Here is a 23708-nt window from a genome sequence, read left to right as displayed (position 1 = left end):
TTTATACACTTTTCAGTAGCAGATCTCAAGTGTTTCAACAAGAGAGGTCAAGTGTTAGTTATTAGGCTCACTTTATCCACCTGTGTAATGAGGATAATGCCCCAAAACAGAGGGTGTGAGGATTAGAATCTGTGTCCTGAACTCTCTCCAGTACAGAAATAGTTTGGTTAGATTTTTCCCATTACACCTGAACAAAAGAAATCAGAGGTAACAGTAAGACAGTGCTTAAATCGTGTCCCAATCCTATCCACATTTTAGTTCTATCAACTGCAAAAATCAGGCAATTTTTAATGAAAATTCAGAAGTATGTTTAAATACAGATTGATATGTATCACAGTTTTCCATTTCTTAAAGTAAGGAAAGCTTTCACATGTGAATTCTGGTTGAGTTAGTTGCTTTAAAAAAAAATAGAAGTGACTTTCCAATATGAATACAATAGAAAAACAAGTGTTTTATAGATACAATATTGACATGACAACAGCCAAACTAACAAGCTTCCAGTAAATGAAATGTGAAACAGTTTGGCCCTGATCTGGCAAAGAGCACAGCAGCTACTGTGGCATATGTCTGTAAAATATTCTAGGGCCAAAAGGTTCATCCCGGCAGCAGAACCTGCATTCACAAACAAACTGCAAGAAGCCACAACAGTTTTGATGCTGTAAATGTCACTTACTTCAGTACAACCGAATGTCCATTAATGGCTGACTGTTGTCCAAGACTAGAAATAGTGCTAAGACTAGTAGCTAGTCTTAGTACTACTAGTCTTAGCTAGCTGACTAGCTACATCTACAAGAAGTACAGAAAAAAATGCCCTACATAGAGTTTACAGCACTTAGGTATCTGCACCCAGAAGTATACCATATTCCAAATACTTAGAAGACTAAAAGCTCCTCCTAGCCGTGGGATCATCTGACATTGTCAGCTGGAAAGTTCTCATTTGACTTTTAAATAAACAACTTTATAGTTGTTTTTTTCACTGGCTTGAGTACATCATCCTATGTAACAGCATCAAGGGCCTTTTGGAGAATATTGTCTATAACATCTATCTCTTTAGTAGTTTAGTGTTAAGTATCACATTCTTACTGCTCCTTTAAGGTTAGGTAAGTCAACATAGCAGTTCAAAAGCTGCCTCAAAAAAAGGCACCCTGGCTCCTTACACTTCCTTACACTTTGTTCAACACCTCACAGTCAGAGACTGTAAAATGACTTTGACCACCAACCATTTTCCTCCTGCATATCCTCAAGAAGGCTTGTAAGTAATATAGTTGGTAGTATGGCAAAAGAGTCAAGGAACCCAAATTACTGATTCCTTTTTCTGGCTCTGCCACAGACAGACTCATACTGAAACACAAATCATCCTTAAGCGCTCCAGCATCCTTCAGTGCTCCATATATAAAATGATGATAAAGACACAAATGTAAAGCATAAGGAGTTCCCTGACAGAAAGACGATAGACAAATTATTCATTTACTTATTATTCACCAACTTTGTTTTTTATTTTTAGATTATTTGCTCGTTTCTCTGTCACAAAAACATTTTTATACCTGTGAACACTAGAAAGCTAAATAAGCCACAATACAGGAATGAAACAGATTCTTTTGTCAGAGACATCTTTAGAATTGTCTGTTACTTGTCTGCAAGATTTTTGTAATTGTGATAAAACGTGCATGTAGCACTAAAGCAGAGGAGGCACAGCGTGACAGAAAGAACCAAGGAAATATCCATGTAGAGCTTCTTGTTACCAAGGAAGAGCAAAGACAAAAAGACTCTAAAAAAAATCTAACTGCAATGTCAAGATACAGATTCATTTATTTCTAAGACTCTGAAATTGCAAGATAAGTTTTCTCAGGAGGAACTGAAAGAAACCCCTTTTGGATTTAAAATTAAGTATATGTACTGGTGTATATGTATACTGATGAATATGGCAATGCGTTTCCAGAGTTTAATGACTCACATGTTCAGCTGACTTCTTTCTATACGCATCCACCAGAGGGCTCCAGGACTCCATTTTTACTCTCTGTCCTGAGAAACAGCAACTCGGCAATTCCTGCAAAATTTAATTTGGAGAGTCAGTCTCCTTTGGTAGGAGCAGGAAATCAGGGAGAGGGATGCACTTTCACAGGAGCGTGCAGAGGTTTTACGCACTTAAGGTCTGAATTGCTGTAATGCCTTAAAAATAAATGCAATTCTGAACTAAAACAAGCAAAAACAAAACAAAAAAATCCAGAGATTTTTAGCTCTAGAAGTACAGTTATTTTAAGTTGCCAAAGCAGGCCTGTAGAAGACTGAAGGTAAATCACCATTAAAGTGCATTTTGGCTTAGTAAGAATAAAAACAGTGGACAAAAACCACAGCTATGTACTGATATTTTGGGCCTACTAATGGATAAGAAAATATTTTGAATAGTCTGAAGGACACATATGAATAGATGATGGAATTAACTAAAAAAGATGACAAATATAGCCAGAATATCAGGAGATACACCTCTGCAATGAGCTCCTTTCTTTAGGTTAAGCCCCATTACCAGAGCTTTTCAAAACTAGAATAGACAAAATCTGTAGAACACCTACTCTAGGGAACATGCCTACATTAAGCAGGGGGCAAGACAAAGTGGATAGAATACATTTTTTTGTTCTCTAATTTCAATTCAAATATAAAAGAGAAGCATGTGTAACAGTTAAAATTAGTCATGTACAAATGTTATACACCCACGCATTAAATTACCACAGAAGAAACTTACTTTAAGTATGTTATACAACAAGGAGTTAATAACAAGCTAGAGAAGAAACAATACTCATCTGGCTTGATTCAACACACCTGCATTACTCATGAGGTTTGTGAGGGAACAGGATCCCACCAATTAGATGGTATGTTAACCTCTCTGGTTTGCACTAGTCCATGACTGATGAGTGGAAGGGCTCTTCAAGAACCATTTCCTGCTGGGTTGCTCCTTTCTGCCTGGACTCTCTAAAAACGGCATGTTTGGTGCGTGTGTGTTTGTAATATAGAAACCTTGTGGAGTTTCTACAGAGTTCTTGGTCAAGAAACTCTGAATTTAACTTTAAATTAGGGGAGCAATTAATTGCTAAATTTGTTCCAGCGCCTGTTATCAGTACCACAATATTGATCATATTCCCCTAATGTAAACAGAAAAAGAACCACCCTCTTACATTATATTGCAAGAAAGTATGGTAAAAGTAGAAGCCTAAGCACCGGTAGGAGAATTTTAGTCACATTTTAACCTTAGATTTTCTAAAATCTCTATTTCAAAGACTAGTGCGGTTTTCTCCTGCCTTCATTCTCCTGCCTTCATTCTCCCTAGGACAGACTGACCTGATTACCAGCCAGACTGACAGTTAACTTTTTAAGGATTTGCAATGTAGAAAAACAGAGGTCCTGACTGCTGTCATTCTAAAACCTATGATCTAAAGCAAAGGTTTATGAATTGTCTGAATTAATGACACCTGAGAACTCTCAAAACATCTCCAGGGTCTTGAGGTTTCCAGGTAAGTCAAGGAAACTACAAAGCACACTCACACACACAAAAATTTAGTTATTAAATTCTGCTTCTGAACAAGGTGCAATGGACCACCTATGAAAAAGGCAGCAAAACCTCATATGCTATCCTGGACATAGATCAGTTTGGGAAGGCCTGGTCTAGTTCAAAGAAGAATTAACTCAGGGAAGTTATAAGGTCAGACAAGATAACTATGATCATTTCTCCTAGCTTTAAAGTCTGCTAATTTCTTGGGGCTTTACATGTGCTACTTCTTTTTCTTCAAAAATTCCCCTTCCACTTCGCTGTGATGTAATACAATTTTCATCTTGTACCTGCCCCAGAAGCAGCGGCATTTCCAGTATGCCCTTTATACAGTGGCATCATACAAGTTGAAACCTGTCCTAGCAGTATTAGATTTGATGGGGGATTTTCAGACTCTTCATTTCCCACACTAAGACAAAACCACAGAACAACTGAGGAAAAACAATACTGCATAGTTAATTAGTTTCAGTCAATGTATTGGGTAAGTGTGGCAAACAGCAGTCAAGAGAAAAATGAAATATATTAACATAAGGTGAAGGGAGGAATGTATATAAGCAGAAAAAAAAAAACCTATGAGAACAGATTCTGCTTTTAATGACCACTGGAGTGAGTGTGGAGTAACATTCCGTATCTGACTGGCATTATTCTGAATTTTTCCTGATACAGTCTAAGGCAGAATCAGGCCCATCGGTTTGGAATTTAGCAATGTATTACTGAAGAGCAAGATATATATTTAGGAATATATTACTGAGTTGGAAAATAATTATGCCTTGCTGCTTTAGAATTTTTATGAAGGAGAAACACCTGGTACCATGGTACTTCTCTCAAGCTGACGTTGCCAAAGCTTTTGCTGCAGAAAGCATCTGATAGTTTTGTCAAACCAAGTAAATGAAAGCACAGCTCACCTTACTGGGAAATGGGGGGCTGCAGTGAGCAAGGCAAAAGCAGCAATCCTGTCCATCAGCACTGCTCTGCTGTGACTTCCCAAATGGGCCCGAGGCTCCCCTGAAGTAAAGCAGTCCTTTCTTCCAGTCTCCCAATCAGAAGAAAGGCACAAGCAGAAACTTGTCAAATGTAGGATTGAGCAGGGAGGCTTTTAGAAGAGAAAAAATGGAGATGGGCAACTCTGATGCAGCTTCCACCTTTTCTGAAAGTGGAAGCTCAGGGATCAGTGCTTCCATCTGACAAGAACTTCGTATCTAAGGAAGAACATCCCAAATACCTGGATAGCCTCACTCATTTTCACTCAGCAAACATGCCACTTGAGCTGCTAGGGAGGAAAACTTCACTTTATGGTGGCGTTTCAGTGACTGACTCCCGCATTCTCCGACTGCAAGTACTTCTGCACCACTGCCTGCCTGGGCATCCTTACCACCAGCCATCACCTTTTGCCACCTTTTCTCTCCCCTCTGCCTTCTCCAGCGGCAGTGCAGAGGCCCTGAGCACAGGCCTCACCTTGCCGGGGCAGTAGTGGCCCTAGGCTCCCCGCCTCCCCCCCTGGGGTCACCACAACCGCCCCTTGGGCGGCCTCTGGCCTGCCGGGCCCGGCAGCCGCAGCCCCCTCCCCGGGAGCCCTCCGGCGCACCCCGAGCGCCCTAGCGCTAGTAGTGAGCGGATCGGACCGGATCGAGCTGCTCGCACCCAGCGCCAGAGCAACGGTCGGGCCACCGCCTAACAGCTCCTGCCCGCAACGAAGATGGCGGCGCGGGAGCCCGTCAGCACGAGGCCGCTCTACCCTCCCGCTCCTGCCTCTATGACTGGCGGCGGGCGCAGCCACGTGACGCTTTCAAGCGCGCTGCGCGGGACCTGCGCCGGGAGAGAGCGAGGCCGCGGCGGGGAGGCGCGCGCGCGTGATCAGGTGACCCCTGCCCCAACGGCCGCTAACGGCCCCAACGGCCGTCCCCCAGCGGCGTCCGGGGGGCGGCGGGGCGGCAGCCGTCCGCGGGGGCGAGCCGGGACGGGACAGGCCCCCGAGGGCGGCGGGGCCCCGGTAGGCCGTGCGGAGAGGCGGCCGTGGAGCCCGGGCCGTGGTGCCGGGCTGCCCGCGCCGGGGCGCCCCGCCGCCGCCCCGCGGGGCGCTTGCGGGGCCTGTGAGCGGCAGGCGGGCGCGGGCCCGGGCGCGGCGTGGGCGTAGCGACCACGGTCACCAGCGGGACCCCTGCATGCAGCCGAGTAAAGCACGCGTCCCCCTGCCCCGCACAGTTCTGGCCCCCTTTGTGCTTTGCCCCTTTCAAGAAAGCTTTTCGTTTTGTGCGTAATCCTGGGGACAGGGCCGGAGCGTATGGGAGGCTTAAAAAATCAGAAGCTTTGTTTAATTCTCACTTGCGTAATGATAGCAAGATTTATAATTTGGGAGTTTACTGGTTTACCTGCAAGCCTATAAAGAGCCTTAGTTCTTTCCAGGGAAAAAGCCTGCTAGTTACTGTGGATAGCAGTAGGGAGGTATGCTTTTGCAAGGCATAAAGCTGCTCACTACAGAAGTTAGGATTATTTCATCACTAGTGCCAGAAAAGCATAATTACTGTCCCTGGTGTGTAAAGACATCTGTTATTTAAGCAAATTACTTTTGAAGAGGGTGTTAAAGTTAGGCAGTGAAGTGCTTCAAGATATATATCATGTCGAAATGGTATTTAGTGTTTTTACAGAATTTACTTAAGGTGCTTTTTAAGTATTGCTGAACTCTCTCAAGTCCTTGGGAGATAAATAGCTGAGTATTATCATTGTTGTTACAGGAGGGGAAATAGCAGCAGTGGAAATAGATAACTTCCCAAAGTTACTCAGCCAGTATTTTAGGTCTAGGATTATAGCTCAAGATAAATTAAATACCAGCCATTTACCCTGTTTGGGTCTCTGATGCTTTGCCCTTGACCATGTGCCAAAAGCATGCAGCAGCAACAACAGGGGAAATCCAACCCGTGTTTTCTTGTCTATCTTATTAAAGCAACCAGAAACAAGTTCTATTTCATAGTCATGATGATGCCACAAATTCTTCTGGAATTCATTAATTATGTTCAGGGACCCTTTCAAGCCATACTACAGAAAGTATAAATGTTGGGAAAAAATCCCAACACGACAGTGAATTCTAAGGCTAACAGGATGATATTCTGGCATTCAAATTAGTCTTTTTTTGTAGTACCTTTTATTCCGAAGGACAAAGTTGTACCCTTTGCATTAGGAAACACTGTCACAAGTGACTTGAATGATAGCGTAAGGACACTAGTATACAAAGAAAGAGTCTATTGTGCTCCGTCTAGCTCATTCTGCTTTTATTTCCCATACAGGACTCTTGACTTGGGCTAAGCATTCATAGGCTGTTGATTCTACTACCATCACCAAAGTGATTTGCAATTGCTGACCATGAGCTGAGTCTTTGTACACTCCCTCTCAGGTAAGGGTCCAGTGTCAGCAGAGCACAGTATCATGAACTATAGCTAGACCACAGATATTGGCTGAGTAGCTCTAGGAAGTGCAAGCATCCAGTATGGCTCTCAGAGGGGAGGGAGAATTCTGGCTGTCAACATTAGTTTCATGTGTTATGTTAGTCTAGTGGAAGAGACTTAAGTTATTAACAAAAGCCTTATTTTAATGTTCTAGCATTAAGCAGTTAATTGCAGTATGTGCACAGCGAACTCAGCCTGCCCTCCTATAGCAAACACACTACAGAAGTCCTTTCAGGGACTTCAGCAACAAAAACAGAAGCACTGAAATTGAGTCTACAAGGTGTTCCTTTAAGTTGTTTTAAGTGAGCAAAGTTTCCAAAAATAAAATAGTTTGCTACTTGTAGTGAAAATTTCTTTTGGAGAAAAGACTTGTGTCTGTTGTATTTTTAGCTAAAGAGTAGCAATTGAAAACCTTGCATTTTGAATGAAGAGGATAGAAGTGGATAGAAAAAGAGAAAACAGCTGTTCTTCAGTGCCTGTAGGCATGATAATTGTTGCCTCACAAACCCCTCCCCTCGGTTTGAGTCTCCTTTTGCTTTCTTCAGCTGGAGACAGGGTTTTTTTTTAGTCCTCTTTCACAAAGCATGACATTTGCTCCTTATTTTCTCCTGCTGGTCCTGGAAATGAGTTTGTTAGACTGAATTAGGAAGCAGTTGAGAAGAAGAGGTTTGAAAACACTTCCAGAGGAAAGAAGCTATAGGAACCTTATTGCTGATATCCGTAGGTGAAGTGGAATAAAGCTACAGCTCTGTCTCTTCTGGCAGGTCAGACTATTGCTTTTTATATTGTATACATGATATATGTTGTTTACATAAAAGAGATTTCCTCTGAGGTTGAGGTTCACAGAGTGAACTGAGAGCTCCATATATCCCAGGGGTCCACTCCTCCCCAAGCGTGTGCATGCACACACGCACACATACAGCTGCATGAAAGGACACAGTGAACTATCCCTGTCCCATTACTTACCTATTTAAGAACAATTATTGAGATTTGGGCTGAAAGAGCCTTCTAAAGATTTTAGTCAATCCTTCTGCCGGACCGCCAGATCAATTTTACCTGAAGTTTCTCTGACCTGCTCTGAATATTTTTAAAGTCTACAATATGCATTTCCTTCCAGTTACAGAAACTTCAACTCATTGATAGGCAAATTTATGATTTCATAAAAGTTGATATACACCCGAATGACAGTTCATCTTAGCTCAGAAACACTTTTCCTAAATTGCTATCCTCAAGTCTGTCTTGTTAATATAAAGTCCAGGGCACAATCAATCATCGCCATCCCATCACATTGACTGCTTAAGAATGATTACTGAAAATTGGAGAGCCTTCAGAAATGATCTAGCCATATGCAAACATGTCAGATTTTCACTCAATTTTAAAGAAAGGCAGAATCATATGCCTTGTACAAAGAGAAGCCAGCTTTTCTGGAATACAGAATAGGCAGGTTTTTTATACACTGCAAGGGTAACTGTACTTACAGGAGGGTGTAGTTCTGCAGTTGTTTTGCAGAAAGCAAATTTGATATTAACATAATAAGAGGAAAAGGGCAAGAGAGATGGAGATTGCCAGAAACTCAGGACAGACAGTAGGATATTATAGTTGCTGGCCAAAGTATCCAGTACAGAAAATGAATAATTTTCACATTCATATTTTGAAAACTGATACCACTCCTTTCTTCCTGAGGTGAGGAAATAAGACTGCTGGGAAATGTTACATGAATTGGATAAACACTGCTGTTATTTCAAACCAATCCTGTCTTAATGAGATGGCTTATAGTGCTCCACTGGAGACTCTAATGATAAACTCCAGTGTTTTAAGATTGTCTAAAAAATTACAGGGACTTCCAGTGAGTTTCCTGTTCTGACAGTGCAAAGTTTTAAGCCACTAACTCAGAACAGAGTAACAGGAATAATGTGTCTTCACTGTATCTTTAAGAAAAATAAAGTTTATTCCATGCAGAATGCTAAACAGAGCCCCGCTTATAATGACAAGAATTGACTTTCATAGACAGGGTTGAATCAGCTGGCAGCTACCAAAGTGATCTTAATATCTACATTGAAATTATGACTAGAAGTTTAAAACAATGTTAGCACCTTTTCAATACAATTGCGCTCTAGAGAAAGTGATTTTTTTGCTGCTGAGTTTTAGATCATTCAGTGCATTATAAATCATGTCTCCACAAAACTGTGCACAAAGGATAAGCCATACTGTTAAATCTCTCTCTTAACTATTAGATGTCACACCTGGAAAAAATGTGGCTTTTGAAGGCATAATACATAATGTGTTTTGCTGTCATGAGCTATGGAATTCTACATTTGGATATGTGCGAAGAACATGCAACAACATCAGTTTATTCCTTGAGGAATCCAGGTGTATTTGTCTTTCAGAAGGCTTAGCACCTGCAGTCTTGTGGGAGTGGTATTACGGGAGCACAAATGGGTTCTCCAGGTACAAAGGCAATGGCTGACCCATGAAGAAATACCAAATCAGCTAGCCACTTTCTATTCTTTATTGTAAGACCATGCTTTTCTCATTAAAGGGTTTCTTTTCTTCAAAGGTAGGCTAAAGGTGGCAGCTTGGCTTCTCTAGGTGTAAGCCTTAAATCTGGGTGTGCTGGTGGATGTATTTGTGTGAGGTGCCAGAGGGAATTTATGCCCAATGAGTAAAATCTAGTGCTTTCTTTACTCTCACGGACTCAAGGAAATAGCTTTTGTTCCGATACCAGCATGGTAACTCTGTGGGAAAACATTTGAAATCATTTCAAAACAGGATTCCTTGTGGTTGTTAGAGGTTGGGAAAGTGGTTTCAAAATGAGCAATTAGGAACTGGCCATAGCTACAATACTTCTGATGCCAATTTATTTTTTTTCCTATATTTCTTTTGTTCCAGTCTGATTTGACTGCAAGTGTCTTTGCTTAAAGAGATGAGTGACTTTGCCTGTTCTATTGATAAGAATAAATTACTAGCAGCTAATTTATGGTGCTCACAAAAGTGCCTTTGACGTGGTGAATTGTGCTCTGTTGTTCAGTTAATTGGGTTGTCAGGCAATGTTACTGGTTATTATATAGTTGTCTCTCCCAGAATATTGGCTTGCTTCAGGGAAAGGACTAAAATCTTATAGATTTCCAGTTCCCAGGATATCATGAAGACTCAGAGTAAGAAGGAAACAAGCATTTGTCTGGACAGTAGTGATGGTGGAAAGAACATTTTGACTGTTATGGTTCAATCTTCCATCCCTAATTTCTGCAACAAGAAAATAACTTTTCTTCTGAAATCTGTAAGTTCCAGGGAGGTCAGTGGTAGCCAGCATTCACAGAAGCTTAAGATGTGGAAAAACTGGCTGCTTAGGACAGTCATCTTGCTACCAGTGAGAGTCAGAATCGTATCACTGGGTTTCCGATGTCTGAAATGGAAGTTCACCTTTCTCTGTGTATGTTGCAAAGACAACAAAGGTAAACTTGTTTCTGCCTCACTGCTAGAGGTATGACTCATTTAAAACACACACAAACAACAATCAGGCAGCTGGAAGGTGTTTATACACATGGTAATTTTTACTGCCAGCTTTCACACTTGCAGGCCATGACATCTGCAAAAGTGAGAAAAATGCCAACAAAGGATCCTAATGAGGCTGAAAGACAAAAGCAGCAGCACAGTGGTCAGGAGTTCACTTGGAGGCTTGGTTTTTGCATGATGAGCTCATATTTAAGAGTGTTTAGACTGTTGGTTTCCTCTAATACTGTGAAATGCAAATTTCCTTATTGAAATTACAGAAGGTAAAGAAACTTTTTAGCTTAAAAGGAAAACAGCAAACAAAAAACCTTGTCTGATGGTGCCTTCTCCTGGCTATTGTTGCAGAGGTGCTGTGTTTGTGTATGTCTGTTGGTCATGTAACAGTGCAGCTTTGATAACTGATTGTTCTTTGTCTCAAATGAGAGATAAATGTAAACAGGGTTTGTTTTCTTCTTTAGTTACTGGATCTAGATGCGTGGGAGTGTCAATATTAATCATAGCTGCAGGAGAGTTTAGGTGATTAGGCAGCTTTTGTGTTTAGCCCTGATCGTGGTGAAAACTAGAGTAGTTCTTCTGTCAGCATGTTTCACATTTTGTGGCCAGCTGTTGTGATGGTCTTTGCTTACTTGTCTTCCTGCCTCAAGGGAGTGGTGCTGACATAGAGATACGGGAAGAGACAGTCCTGTCTCTTTAAACTTCTAGTATCTGTATCTTTTCAAAGTCCTGAAGAGTAGAAGAGCACAGACTGGGCTTATTAGGTAGGGAATCATTGTAATGAGAAGCAATGTGTGATGCCATAGACCCAGCAGAGCACTTTCATGTAAGCTTTTGTCTCAGCTTTCTCCCTCTATGTCAAGAAACAAATGACTGGAGCCTCAATATGACTATAGCTAGAGGCAGATCTGGCTGGCTTGGGTGTGCTTCTCTGGCCAGCCACAAACAGAGGAGTTGTTGCTGCCATGCATTGTTGTTGCCATGCTGCATAGCATGTTGCTATGGTCTTGAGATGGTAGCCAAGTGCAGTGCAGGGTTTAATGAACTCTAAGATACATCTGCTGACAGGCAGTTGGGCTTTGGTTGTTTCTAGGCCCCTAAAGAGCTGCGTTGAATGTGGTTAGAGTGGTCCAGCTTCTATCTTGCTAGCTATGGAAGTCTCATCTGAGGAAATCCTGAACCTTGATTCCTGTGGGAATCATTTCTTAGCAGTCCACTAGACTGCTCCACATGAAGTCAGGGAGTAGTACAGCTGGGAGCATGATGACATCTGTAGCCTGTAAGCTCTATGGACAATGATTATGACAGTTCCTGCAGATGCAGGGCTAATTTTCTTCCTCAGGAAGAACTTGGGGCTTATGCTGAGTGTTCGTTCACCTGGCAGCTTTGTAGGCCCAAGGGGGAGAAATAGTTAAGGAGTGGCTTTTCTCCACCAGGTTCAGTTCAGGCCTGGTACTGATAGCAGAACAAGGGCTGTGGGCAGCCCCATTCTGCCATTGCTTGTGTAGGAGGTCTGTGATTCTTAGCACTCCCCTGCGAGTTTGGGGTTATCAAGTGCCCCTTGTTGCAGCTGCAGAATGGCTCATTTACCAAGCACAACAACAGGCTCCTGTTTGGGCAGGATTCCACTGGCAGTCCGTGCCTGACCTGGAGACCTTTGATATTTTGGCTGGCAGACTAGTTGACTGCCCTGCTTGGTATTTCTCTGTGAAATCCACTCTAGGTTGTCTTTTTTTCTCCAAGAGGCATTACTTTCCTCCCCATCATTTTTGAGTGCAGGCATCACTACAAATGCTCTTAACTGGAGCTAAGAGCCCTTCCTGCAGTGAGCAAGCAAACCCCCTACCCAACCCCTGCTTGCTGCACAATGCTCCAGCTCAGGAGGTGTGTCTGAGGTCCTGCAGCCGGACATATCTGAATTTCCAGCTTTAGTTTATGCTGCCCCGGGAGGTGTTTTACATGTGCAATACAGCTGCATACTGTCAGCATCAACACGAGCAGGATACTCAAGAGACTGAGTTCGGCTGATATTTCCTCATATTGCTGCTTTTTGCAGGTATCTTTGACTGCTTTTACCTAGGGGTGACATGTCAGGTTGGAGAGGTTCATGAATTGTTCTGATGGAAAGCGTACATTTTCCTATACTATGCATACCTTTTGATCATGTTGATCTTTTGATCAAGTTCTTGCCTTTGAAATTACATGGAGTTTTCTTTTTCCTCTTATGTTTTAAAGAAAAAGATTTGAAGAGATATGGCGCTTGAGAGGATCATTCGAGACACACTGACACGCTTCATCCAGTCCCACATCCCTGCTGCAGACTTCAGGTATGTCTAGATAGGAACATCCAAGATCATCATTTGAGCTTTTGCTCTGTATTAATTGCCCCTCTGCACATTATGCTGAGCTCCAAGTGGAGCATTGTAACTTTTCTATCTTTTGTGTTGCTTTTCCTTAAGTCTGATTCAGGATGCACCTGGTCTAGTGTGAATGTTCGAGCAACCATTATTAGCATTACAATTTAGCATGTCATTTCTTTGATGACCAAGATGATTAATTTCCTGCCTAATAGTATACATTAGAATATAGAATTCCTTTCATTCCACAGTGATCCCAGAAGGCTTTGTGAACAGCACAGTGCTATGTCAGGGTGCTCCCTGTTGCAAACTCTGCCTGCAGGCAAAAATACAGCCACCTGGAGGCTGGAACACAGCAGCTGGTTTTGCAGCTGGTGGCAGCAGTGACCCAAGTGTGGGACAGCAAGAAGAGAACGCTGCATCGCATAGGAATTGCAAATTGACAGGAGTATAATGACATCACCTGACCAGTCAGTGTTGAAAAGTCAAGGTTTTGAGCACTTGCAATATTTCAGCTCAGCTGAAGTACCTACAGTAGCATAGCCTCTGCCCCATGCTGGGGCATTCCTTCAGTGCTGCCCAGGAAGAGGATGGCATGCAATATTTTCTGCAGTATTCTGTATTATCCCTAGAAGTTTCCCACTCAGCCACTGACTTCCTGCTACCTGGCTTTCCTACTGAGATCTGTGCATAACATAAGAGACAGGCTATAAGGGTCCTTCTGCTGCTCTATTTAGAAAGACACAAAGTTAGAGGGAAGAGGGGGAGAGAGAAAGTGAGAGAAAATGGGCCTGCTGACCCTGCTTCCATGTCCTGTGTTCTTTTTGTCTCCAGTGGAATGGATGATGTTTTTTTCTCCTACATCACGGGTGTCCTGGAAGAGCTGGGCTCACCAGAGTCCTCTGAAGAGACCTTTGACATGGACACCTTTGTGGAAATGATGGAGGCGTATATTCCTGGTTTTGCAGAAATACATAGGTGTGTGAATGTGATTGCTTTGTATGTATGTGCCATGCCTTGGGACCTAGACCCAAGCCTCTCAATACCGTAAACTCTTTCTTACAGCCAGATCAGGAGGTATTAGTACTGAACCTGTGCCATTCTGATTAAATCAGGCTTTGTCTGGCTACACAAATGCTAATCCCACTATAGTTTGCAAGTAGGTCCTCGGCCATCTGAAATGCCAGTTTGTGACACTGGGCTTCACAGCAAGCCTGGTCTCTCTAGAAAGAGGTAGCTAAGTAGGGTAGGCTAGTGCTTGTTCCTCACACTAATTACACAGTTTCTGTCTCTTGTAGTGGGGATGTTTGTGAGATGATGTTCTCTCTCTCTGAAAGGCTTGGTGAAGCTCGCAACAAAGGTGAGTTAAACAGAGAATTTCAGCACAAGAAGTATATTCTGCATCAGTGTTTGGGGTTGAGCAATGTCACAGAACAAAACACAATCTTGTTTGCAACATATAGGATCTCATAGGGTAGTCTGATTGATTGACTTTTTTTTCTACTGTTCGGTGTTTTTTGAGATCCACACATGGGAGGTATACCTCACATGAAATACTATCCGACATACAGGGTGGGGAGGGTTGGTAAAATACACTTGACCAGATCTCCAAATGCCACTCAGAACAGATTCAGAGTACTGAAGAAGAAATGGCAGATACAAGGCTGCTGGTCAAAATTCAGTAGGTTACTTCTGATGGTAGGGATTTCTGCCTGCCTCTGGTAGCCATATGCCTAAGGCCATATGGGCAGCCTGTGTCAGGTGCATCATCAAACCGAATCCAGCTGACAATGTCTTATCACTTGTAGACTTTGCGCATCCTTCAAACTCACTTCCTGGTCACCCCATGTATCCTGGTATTGATGCAGAATCACGGGAGGGGTTTGCAGGACTGCAGAAGACTATACCATCCTAGGGGTCCTTTCTAGCCTCAGTGTTCACAGATCAGCTGAAGTGCTACATTTACCATCGTCAAAGCTATTTCCCACCAGAGAGCAGATAGGTCAAGTGCCTGGGCATGAAGCCTTTCAGAGCATACTAGTCTGGATTTTGCTTGTCTGGCATCATCACTGCTTTCTTCTCAGGAGCCAGAACGCCATACAGTGTAGAACAGACAATCCTGTCTTTCATCCTACTTTCTGCTTTCCTGTACTTAACAAAACCTATTGCTCTGGTCCCCTGCATCCTACCCTTTGAGGATCCTGATACAGCTTGTGTGTGGAAGGACAGCACCATCCCAGTTTACAGATGACAGAAGAGGTGAAATGGTTCTTCTTAGAGTGACACAGAAAGAACCTGTATTAGAACTGCAAAGAGAGATGAATCAGAGTAACCTGATCACAGGATGTGCTGGGTCACACACAGCACAAGAACGACCACTGTGTATTCCCTAACTTAAAATCTAACCCATACCCAGTTCACAGTTAGAGCAAACACCAGTGAATTCTTAAAAACAAGACAAAAAAAATGCCATAAGTATCCACAATCAAGCATTAGAAGCCCAGAGAATTCACAGCTAGAGTTGTGTTCAGAAGCAGCCTCTGATAAGGCCTGGAAATGCAGGGCAGAAACATTCCAGCATGTGTTAGTTCTGCCTTCCTGCAGGTCAGTGTAATTAGAGCTGCAGCTGTCCCCACTGAAGGCAGGAGGAGCACTAGCACTTTTCCCCTCCTGTCACCTAAGAAGGGTACAACAGAATGGTTGGTATTTTTTCAAATCCAAAGGGTACATGACACACTAGCAATTTAATACTGACAGAAAGCCCAGAGCTCTTGCCTTTGTGGGGCTGTTCCTCAAAAGATATCACTGTGTCTTTAAGAGAAACCTGGCCAAAAGGCTGTGGAGGGCGGGAGTGAAGCAACTTCTGAAGACCTGACCCAGGGCCAGGAGCCTGCAGCAGGAGCCTGCAACGGGAAACATCTGCGCGCTTTGACAGAGGGAGCTGGGGCCCAGGTATGGCCACCCTGCAGAGGAGCAGAAGCACTGGGGGCAGGGTCACCCAGCGCCAGGTTACCAGCACCACCTAAGGGCATTTTCTGGCTCTGAAAGGTACCACAGCATAGGCTGTGACATAGTATCACTGGTATCTGTGATCTCCTCCATTATGTGGCCTCAACAGGTCTGTGTCACTAACTGGAAAAAGAAAATTACCTGTTGCCAGGAGAGTATGAGCCATCACTGGCTTATTCTTCCAAGCCACTGATGTGGTGGCTTGGGGCTAATGGGAGCTTGTCCCAGAGCCCTCAGAGATCCAACAGCAGTGCAGTAAGGATGCCTCTGCAGCCCTAGCCAGGCTTTGCCGTGCTTGAACTGTGTTCCCCCAGGCTCACTCTACAGTCTGAGTTGGATCACTCCATTTCTCTTCCCAGCTATCAAGCTACAGCCTGCATAAGAACAGGGTGCCTTTAGGTGTTGGTCCTGGACACTCAAGTCCCACCCTCAAGCAGCCTCTGTGCTGTGTATTTCTTGAGCCACACAGCACTGAGTCATTGATGCAGCAGTCCTGATCTTGTAGCACCATTCAGCATCACCTGTGTTACAGGCATTACTGCACCTCCCAAGCTCTGCTTGCTGTTTCTCCAGTATGGATCTCTTCTTACTCTGCAGTCAGTCATTGTGTCCATGGCCAGGAGGGGCTGTTGCCTTCTAATGTGGCTAGAGGGCACTGTGCCTAGCCAATCCTTCCTTTCCTGATTGAGCACATCATACAACCTTGCAGGGAGGGAAAATAGAGCATTGGCACTGCAGTGCCCAGAACGTTCACTCCTGAGAAAGCAGGGCCACACAGATGAGCCAGGCAACAGAAGCCCTACCATAAGGGAAATACAGGGGGAAGAGATAAAGGAAGAACAGTGCTTTGTCTTGCCAAAGATGCAAACCTATATCAGCTTCAGGAAGGAGATTTACAGTCATAGCTGTAAGGAGTGACAGCCTTCAGCTAAGTGTAAGGATGAAGGTGAATTTCCTGACTTAATACAAGACCAAAGGGACCCTTTTCAGTAACCTGCCCTCTACATCCCCAGCTTAGCCCATGTCTGTCTTATTCTAACTAGGAAGACAATGACTTGAAGGATGGAGTGGAGCTGCTACTGGAGATGTTCCCTGCCTGTACCATGGGCCAGGCAGAGAAGGCACTGTCCATGGCCTTGGGTAACTTGGAGGAGGCAGTGCAGTTAATTGTGGAGGAGAAGGTGGAAATTGGCACAGCAGGCGTGAGCACAAAGGTATCGTACACTGAAGTAGGTGACACCAGGCCAAAAAGCAGTGCAGTGCTCAGATACATATGGATATACCAGCTGTCTACTGCAAGCTGAAACTTTTGATTGTGGGAACTTTGCCCACTTCCAGCAATGAGCTAGGCAGACCCCCCCAAACCACCACCCCTTCTCCCTCTCCTGGCTCTCTGGAGGACAGGCTATGCCTGTAGCCAAGCCAGCACCTCAGAGCAGCTGTGTCTGGCATCCCCCTTCCCACATGGGTTGGCAATGCTACATCAGCCGCTGGAGTCAGCTAAGCTAGCAGGGGGAGCTGTACACCCCAACTGCTTTGCTACTAACACACCTATTTTGTCTCCTCCCAGGAATGGGCACGGCCCCGCAGAACACCCAATCATGAGGAACTAAAACAGGTTATCTTGCAGAAGTAAGTACCAAATGCAAGGATTCCCATATAGCCTTATTCTGTTTGCAATAAAGCTGGTCATGGCAGATGACCAAGGTCAGAATGACAGTGTCATCTGTAAAGAGCGTGGGCTGCATGATGCTTGGAAAAGATATTATGATGCCAATTTGGGTGTAGCTGAAACACATCTGAGTGTAAGTATAATCAGTGGGTGGGAAAACAAGTTTGGATTTTCCTGCTTCTTTTAGAGCTCTGAAATACAAGTAAGTTACCTGCATCAGCTGGAGCACAGCAACTGGCTGGTTGTGAGACTTCAACCTGCTACAAATGTATAGTAAGACACAGTATTGTCAGCTGAGGTCCCAGTTAGAGATTCAAGGCACAAACATCATGCTGCAGCTCAGGTACACATGGTGATTTGTGGAACTACAGCAGCTCATTCATATCTCAGTCCTTGGAGACAGTCCAAAGAAGGCTAAAGATTTCTTTAAGGGACTGTCTGTACAGCAGCACTGGGAAGATTAAATCTCAGTTACTGCAGGTGTGCATTGGGTGTTTTTAAAGAATCCTCTCAGAAATCCCCTGTAGACTTCTTGGGAATGAAGATGGCTTTAGATTGGTTTAGCTTTATTCACTTCCAAAAGCACTTTAATTTTCAGAAGGAGAACACATACTGTGGTTTAATCAATCCACTTTAAGGTATCAGCTTTCCTGAGTGTTCTCCTGTGGGCATGCAGACTCCACATGTCTATCCAGCCATGTCTTTTCCACCACTTTACATCCTCCCCAGTGACAGAAAAACAGCTGATGGTCTAGGGAAGATAAAACAAGGCAGAATGTCATCCAGACTGAATTAATAGTCCCTGTCCTTGCCTGTGTTATGTGCAGGCTTGCTTCAAAGGAGCATATAAGGAAACAAAAAGCACCACCTGCCAGCAGTGTTTCTGGGAACTTCACTTTAATGACATTTTGGCAACATCCTGTGCTTCAAACATCACTCAAGCACAGGTACAGAGAGCAGATCACCATAGTTGACTATATACAGGAGCAACTATATTAATTACTGAGGGAAAAGTCACAGTCAGCTGCACTGTCCCCCTAATGAACCAGCTCCAAAGTCTCAAGAGCAGTAACCCAGCAGTACAGCAAGCAAATATTTGGGCCCTGGTATGTCAGTCACATAGGGAATGAGGTGATGCTTTTATGAAGTTGCTTCCAGCTCAAACCCACTTCCTACTCAAGTAGTACACGGAGCTTTAAAGGCATACCATCTCCTCAGGGCAGAAGCAGCCAGCTCAGCCCTGTGCAGTGCGGATCTTACTTTTGTCTCCTTCAGCTGCCATCACTCAGGCTGAAAAGGAGCAAGTCTGCCTAAATACCAGACTAGACTTTTCTTCATTCAACAAGGGCTGCCTTCATTGTCTCAGCAGCCTGAGTTTTGATATTGTTCACAAACGTCCATGGATGCTACTCCAGGAGAATCCTTCTGGATTCTTACTAGAAGGATGGCACACTTCTTTCCTACAGAGGGACGAAACTTCTGTTTCACACAGAGGGAAACCTTAAGTGCTCCTAGCTGCAGTCTAGGCCAGTAGTACACATTGCACAGCCACAAACCAGCCAGAGGAGAGAAGACATAGGCTCTGAGCAGCTCTAGGCAACACGTCATAGAATTTGCTAAACTTACTGTGTTTCAGATACATGATGGTGGATAGCGCAGAAGATCAGAAAACACATCGGCCAGCTCCACCAAAAGAGGTGAGAAGAGCAGACCTAGCTCACCAGCTCTTTGAAAGTCCTTTGGCTATAAGGTCTAAAAAGCTGACTGCAAGCCCAAAAAGAAGATGGGCAGTCGCAAGGAAGGAACATTCACAGGACCACTAGTCAGCAAAGAGGAAAGATGAGTTTAGCTAAGGGGTGATGCAAGGTCTGGCAGAACTTAACTACTCCTGACTAGCATGGCTCCTGCCTCCACCCCACCAGACAGCTTCCCTCCCATTTTTGACTTGGGCTCCCAGCACACGTGATGGGTAACTCGGTCCATCCCAGTCTGGCTGGCCACCCCAGGCATGCCCTGCTTGTGCTTGGCCCTTCCCTTTCCCCAGCAGTATGACAGTCCACTTAGTGTCAATGTCTTTCTTCTGCAGGCTCCCAAGAAGCTGATCCGCTATATTGATAACCAAGTGGTGAGTACAAAGGGAGAGAGGTACAAAGACATAAAGAAGCCAGAGAGTGAGGAGATGAAGAGGACTTACATCAGCCTCAAACCAGCCAGGAAGTACAAGTTCCACTGACAGCCAGTCTCTCCCGCTCTTCAGCCTCTGCCTCACTGGCTTGGGCATGGAAGGATGGACACGTGGCACTAGCGACGAGAAGGGACTCTTCTACCCTCCACTAATTGGAACTAACCTGGGAGCCAGGACACTGCTTTCAGCTTCTCCAACTAACCCAGATGACAAGGAGGGGCCTTCTCTCTGTGCGTAGCTGTCCCACCACCCTAGGGCACAGGGCAACAGCTGTCCAGGTCATGGGTTTTCTCCTTTACTCCTTGCATGGGACATTTTTAGATCTAAGATATGGCTTGTGCTTTTGCAACAAGCTTCTTACAAGTCTGTGTGCACTGTTGTTTTAAAATGAGTGCTAGTGTTTAATAAAGATCATGTGAGTTGGTGTGTAGTTCAGCTGGAGAGTGCATGTGCTTTACAGACACTGCCTTCAACCCTTCCTGGGCCAAGGAGAGGAGCAGGGTTGCCCTCTCTTATCTTAACCACTGTCTTCATCATGCTCTCCACGAGAGGCAGCTGCTGTTTGGTTAACCACCTAGTGGCTACAAGGGTGGAGGTTGGATTTTAGACCAGAGCTAGGCCACTCTTGCCAACACAGCTTGCATAAACTGCAGTTGAAAATACAGCCAGGGCCCCTGCCATTTCTCTCACCACTGTTGAGTGCGAAAGCCACAGCCTTGTGACATGGAGCAGGATGGAGTTTCAGAAGGCCTGGGCACTAACCAAAGTATAAATCAGAATCTAGAAGAAATGAGCAGCAACTATCAACTGCTTTCAGTGACAGCATAGCTAGATTTGGTGTATTTCCTCTAGTGAAACTGCAGCAGGAGCCCATTGCCCCAGAGTACCAGAGAACAACTCCATTGCACTGGCCTGAAGCAGTGCCCAGGGGCAAGCAGCTAGGCCTAGACAGATACATGCTGCCTGAGCTGGGCCCCTGCCAGCCCTTTCATGCCAGCTAGCCAGTTGCTGCCGCCTGGAGCTGTGCTCACACTGCCCCCTCTCCCCGAGCTCAGAGGGGCCTGCCCTCTCCAAGAGGAGGACTGGCAGCTTCTCTCCTTTCTGCTCCAGCTAGCTAAGTTTGTTCCCAACAGTTCTTCAGGCATGCCCTGCACACCCACCTTAAGGGACAGTACTCCACAGTCCCCATCAAACACTCTCCTGCTCCTTGGACAGCTGCCACTTAAGTTTTAAAATAGAACAAATAATAAGTCCTATCTACTGGCTGGCCTGGCCAAGGCCTGTTCAGCACCATGGTGTTCCTGCAAGTCACTCGCTCTCTGCATGCTATTGCAGAGGGAGTTACTTCCCCAGGAGACACCATCAGAGCACACTCGTGAACACCCAGAGAGAAGAGTGAGCCCCACGCAGGCCAGCCTCACCAATGGGACGACCTCTCTCTGCGTGCCTCAGCAGCAACCGGTTCTGGCATCCTCCTGGGATCCCAGTATCGTATCCATCCCCTCCCCCCCCCCCCCCCCAGCAGCAGCAGTTCTAGATCTGGAGGTTAATGAAAGGGGCAAAGCCAACCACGTCCTGCAGGAGAACAAGGGCCCTCTGCAGCGGAGGCTCCACATCCAGCTCTACTCCGCGGCCTCGGAGGATGCTCAGGCTGGATTCAGCCACATTGTGGCAGTGCTTCACCTTGAGCGAGCGCAGCTTGGGACAGTACTCAGCCAGGACCCTGCCAAGAAAGAGAGCACACACAGGTTGTAAGCCAGGACTCCTGAGCACACAATTCACCCTCTTCTCCACTCCCAGCAGGTCAGCGCGTGCACACACACGCAGCCCCTGTACTTTGGGGGCAGCAACATGACAGCTCCAGAGAGAAACTCAAGGGACGTGGTCAGACCAAGTCAGCTGTGTCCCACATCTACATTCTACGGCATCCCAGGGAATTTGCTGCCAGTAGCAAACCCTCCTTCTCCTGAAAGGCCTGCCAGCAGCTTCTCCCCAAAATGCAGCTTTCTGCTTCCAGCATAAGGAAATTCAACTCTTCTTTCTCTATGCCTCCTCTTCCTCACTCCTGCCATCCTCACCCCAGCTTCCCACATTGCCCAGTACCTGATGGAGTCATTTTTGACTCGCAGACAGCCTGTGAGGTCCAGGTGCTCCAGTTCAGGGCAGCACTTGGCAATCTCCTCCACTGCCACATCACCCACATTGGCATTGACAGCCAGTGAGACAGACTTGAGCTTGCCACACTTCTGCACCAGATAGCAGATGGCTTCATCCTTCAGCTGGCGACAGGCCGTCAGGTCCACGGCCTCAAGCACCTTGCAGTGGTCAGCCAGGCTGCGCAGGGACAGGCTGTCCACCCACTCACAGTGAGCCAGGGAGAGCCGGCGCAGATTGGGGCAGCTCAGCGAGATGGCCACCAGCGCATGGCGGCTGAGCTGGGCACAGCCCTTCAGCTGGATCTGTTGCAGGTGGTGGTTCTGCCCGATGACCGGGAGCAGCTCCCGGTCTGTCAGCCAGTCAGAGCAGTTCTGGAGCGCCAGCTGATGCAATACTTCGTTGTCCTTCAGCAGGTTAACGAAAGCAGCTCTAGGAATGGCAGGTCCAATCTGCACAGAGAACCCAGGAAGAATGAGGCACTCACCACGGTCTCAAATCAGCTTGGCTCAGCCTGGCCCTTATCCAGAGGCTCTTCCCACTCCTGTCTTCCACTGTGGCACAGAGGTGACCACAGCCACCCTCCCCTAGTCCCAGGGCAAACCCTGCCTTAAGGCTTCCCTCCCGACAACATCTCATGACCAGTCTTCTACCACTGCCCTCAGAGAGCCAAAAACTGCTCTCTCCCCTAGCCCACTCATCACTACTGAGTTTATACACCCATGCTGAGCTCCATGTCTCTGCTCTCCATAAACTCTTTGCCAGACCACTCTTGTCCCCTCACAGAACAGCAGCCACTCCTGCATCTCCAAGGCCCATCCAGTCTCTCCGAGGGCTTGTACAAGCTCCCCCTCAAGACAGGGCACAGCATTATCTCCTAGCAGACCCACACCAGTGCACACTCCAGGTGAGATCTATCAGGCTGTGCCACTCTGGAGCTGGCTGTGCTTCTGCAAGCCACTGCCCTGGAATGGCCTGGGTGGAGCTCCAGGCACACTGCTCCCCAAAGCTTCCTGCTAAAGACAGTCACATTGCTGGGCCCTGAATCACCACCTCTCTCCCCTGAGCCCATCTGTTCAGGCCAACAAGTGAGCCATTAACTTAAGCTCCTGAGCAGAAACCAGCATCCTTGCCAGGGGTTTCTACCTCCCACATGGCCACATGCTCCCATGTTAGCCCCAGAGCAGTGGCGCATCTGAGTCTCCCCCAGCCTCGGAGCCATCCTATACCTTGCTGGAGTCAAAGCAGTGCATGTTGGCCAGATACAGCTGGATGAGAGACTGGAATGACCTGCTGACCCTCTGCAGGCTCAGGAGCTGCTGCAGTGGCAGGTGGCAGAGGATATGTGGAACCAGGATGTCTTCCCAGGGCAGATCCAGGAGGCATCCTCTGGAAGGGGTCAAACTCATCATCAGTTGCCAGGGAGCCAGGCTGTGGTGAAAGCCAGGCTAAATCACCTCACATCTACTGCCAGGCACCTCTAGGACAAACAGCCAGAAAGAGAAACTCAGCAGCCTCTCCCACAGCCAGCCCAAAGGGGGAAATCCCCACGGCTCGCCACCAGCAGGGCACGCTCCCGCCGCGCTCCCCGCCTCCTCCCCGGCCTGGGACGCTCGCTGCTCGGGCACGAGCCCGCGCACCTGCGCCGCCCTCCCGGAGGGCTCAGCCGCGGCTCCCCTCCGCGGGGGAAGGCGCTCCCGCCCCCCCAGCCGCCGCCGCCGCGCCGCAGCTCTCCCCTCCCCGCGGCCGGGACCGGGCCAGGCAGCGCTCCAGCGCCCGCACCGCTCCACCGCCGGGAGCGGGGCCGCCGGCCGAGGAGCCCCGCGGGTCGCGGCAGCGCGGAGCT

General features: G+C 46.2%; 2 protein-coding genes and 1 long non-coding RNA gene across 7 annotated transcripts; 1 reads left to right on the top strand and 2 right to left on the bottom strand.

The window, feature by feature from the left end:
- Nucleotides 1-1791: 1791 nt before the first annotated feature.
- LOC146584401 (uncharacterized) lies at nt 1792-5236 on the bottom strand. 3 transcript variants are annotated; one of them, XR_014898205.1, is made up of 4 exons: nt 5183-5236; nt 4764-4811; nt 4447-4634; nt 1792-2047 (listed from the first exon to the last, which is right to left on the bottom strand). It is a non-coding gene; the product is annotated as an uncharacterized LOC146584401 (long non-coding RNA). The 3 variants fall into 3 exon arrangements; XR_014898204.1 differs by lacking the exon at nt 4764-4811; XR_014898203.1 differs by lacking the exon at nt 5183-5236 and having other exon boundaries at nt 4764-5120.
- Nucleotides 5237-5313: 77 nt separating this feature from the next.
- On the top strand, nt 5314-19756 carry CUEDC2 (CUE domain containing 2). Of its 3 annotated transcripts, XM_085324795.1 has the most exons (10): nt 5315-5399; nt 6823-6929; nt 12721-12812; nt 13677-13820; nt 14141-14202; nt 15661-15794; nt 16895-17065; nt 17422-17483; nt 19160-19220; nt 19610-19756. In XM_085324795.1, the coding sequence occupies exons 3-10, from the start codon at nt 12739-12741 to the stop codon at nt 19754-19756; spliced, it is 855 nt and encodes a 284-aa protein (XP_085180921.1). In that variant the 5' UTR covers nt 5315-5399; nt 6823-6929; nt 12721-12738. The 3 variants fall into 3 exon arrangements, with proteins under 3 accessions (XP_085180923.1, XP_085180921.1, XP_085180922.1); XM_085324797.1 differs by lacking the exon at nt 6823-6929 and having other exon boundaries at nt 5314-5399; XM_085324796.1 differs by lacking the exons at nt 5315-5399; nt 6823-6929 and adding an exon at nt 10703-12541.
- On the bottom strand, nt 18404-23393 carry FBXL15 (F-box and leucine rich repeat protein 15). Its single transcript, XM_085324794.1, has 3 exons — nt 23092-23393; nt 21812-22314; nt 18404-21431 (listed from the first exon to the last, which is right to left on the bottom strand). The coding sequence occupies exons 1-3, from the start codon at nt 23272-23274 to the stop codon at nt 21242-21244; spliced, it is 876 nt and encodes a 291-aa protein (XP_085180920.1). The 5' UTR covers nt 23275-23393; the 3' UTR covers nt 18404-21241.
- Between the last annotated feature and the right edge of the window lie 315 nt (nt 23394-23708).

The sequence above is a fragment of the Rhea americana genome, unplaced genomic scaffold (genome assembly GCF_003343005.1).
Source record: "Rhea americana isolate MKP2758 unplaced genomic scaffold, rheAme1 scaffold_93, whole genome shotgun sequence".
NCBI lineage: Eukaryota > Metazoa > Chordata > Aves > Rheiformes > Rheidae > Rhea > Rhea americana.
Note: the sequence above shows the minus strand (reverse complement) of the source record. Positions and strands in the feature narration are given on the sequence as shown.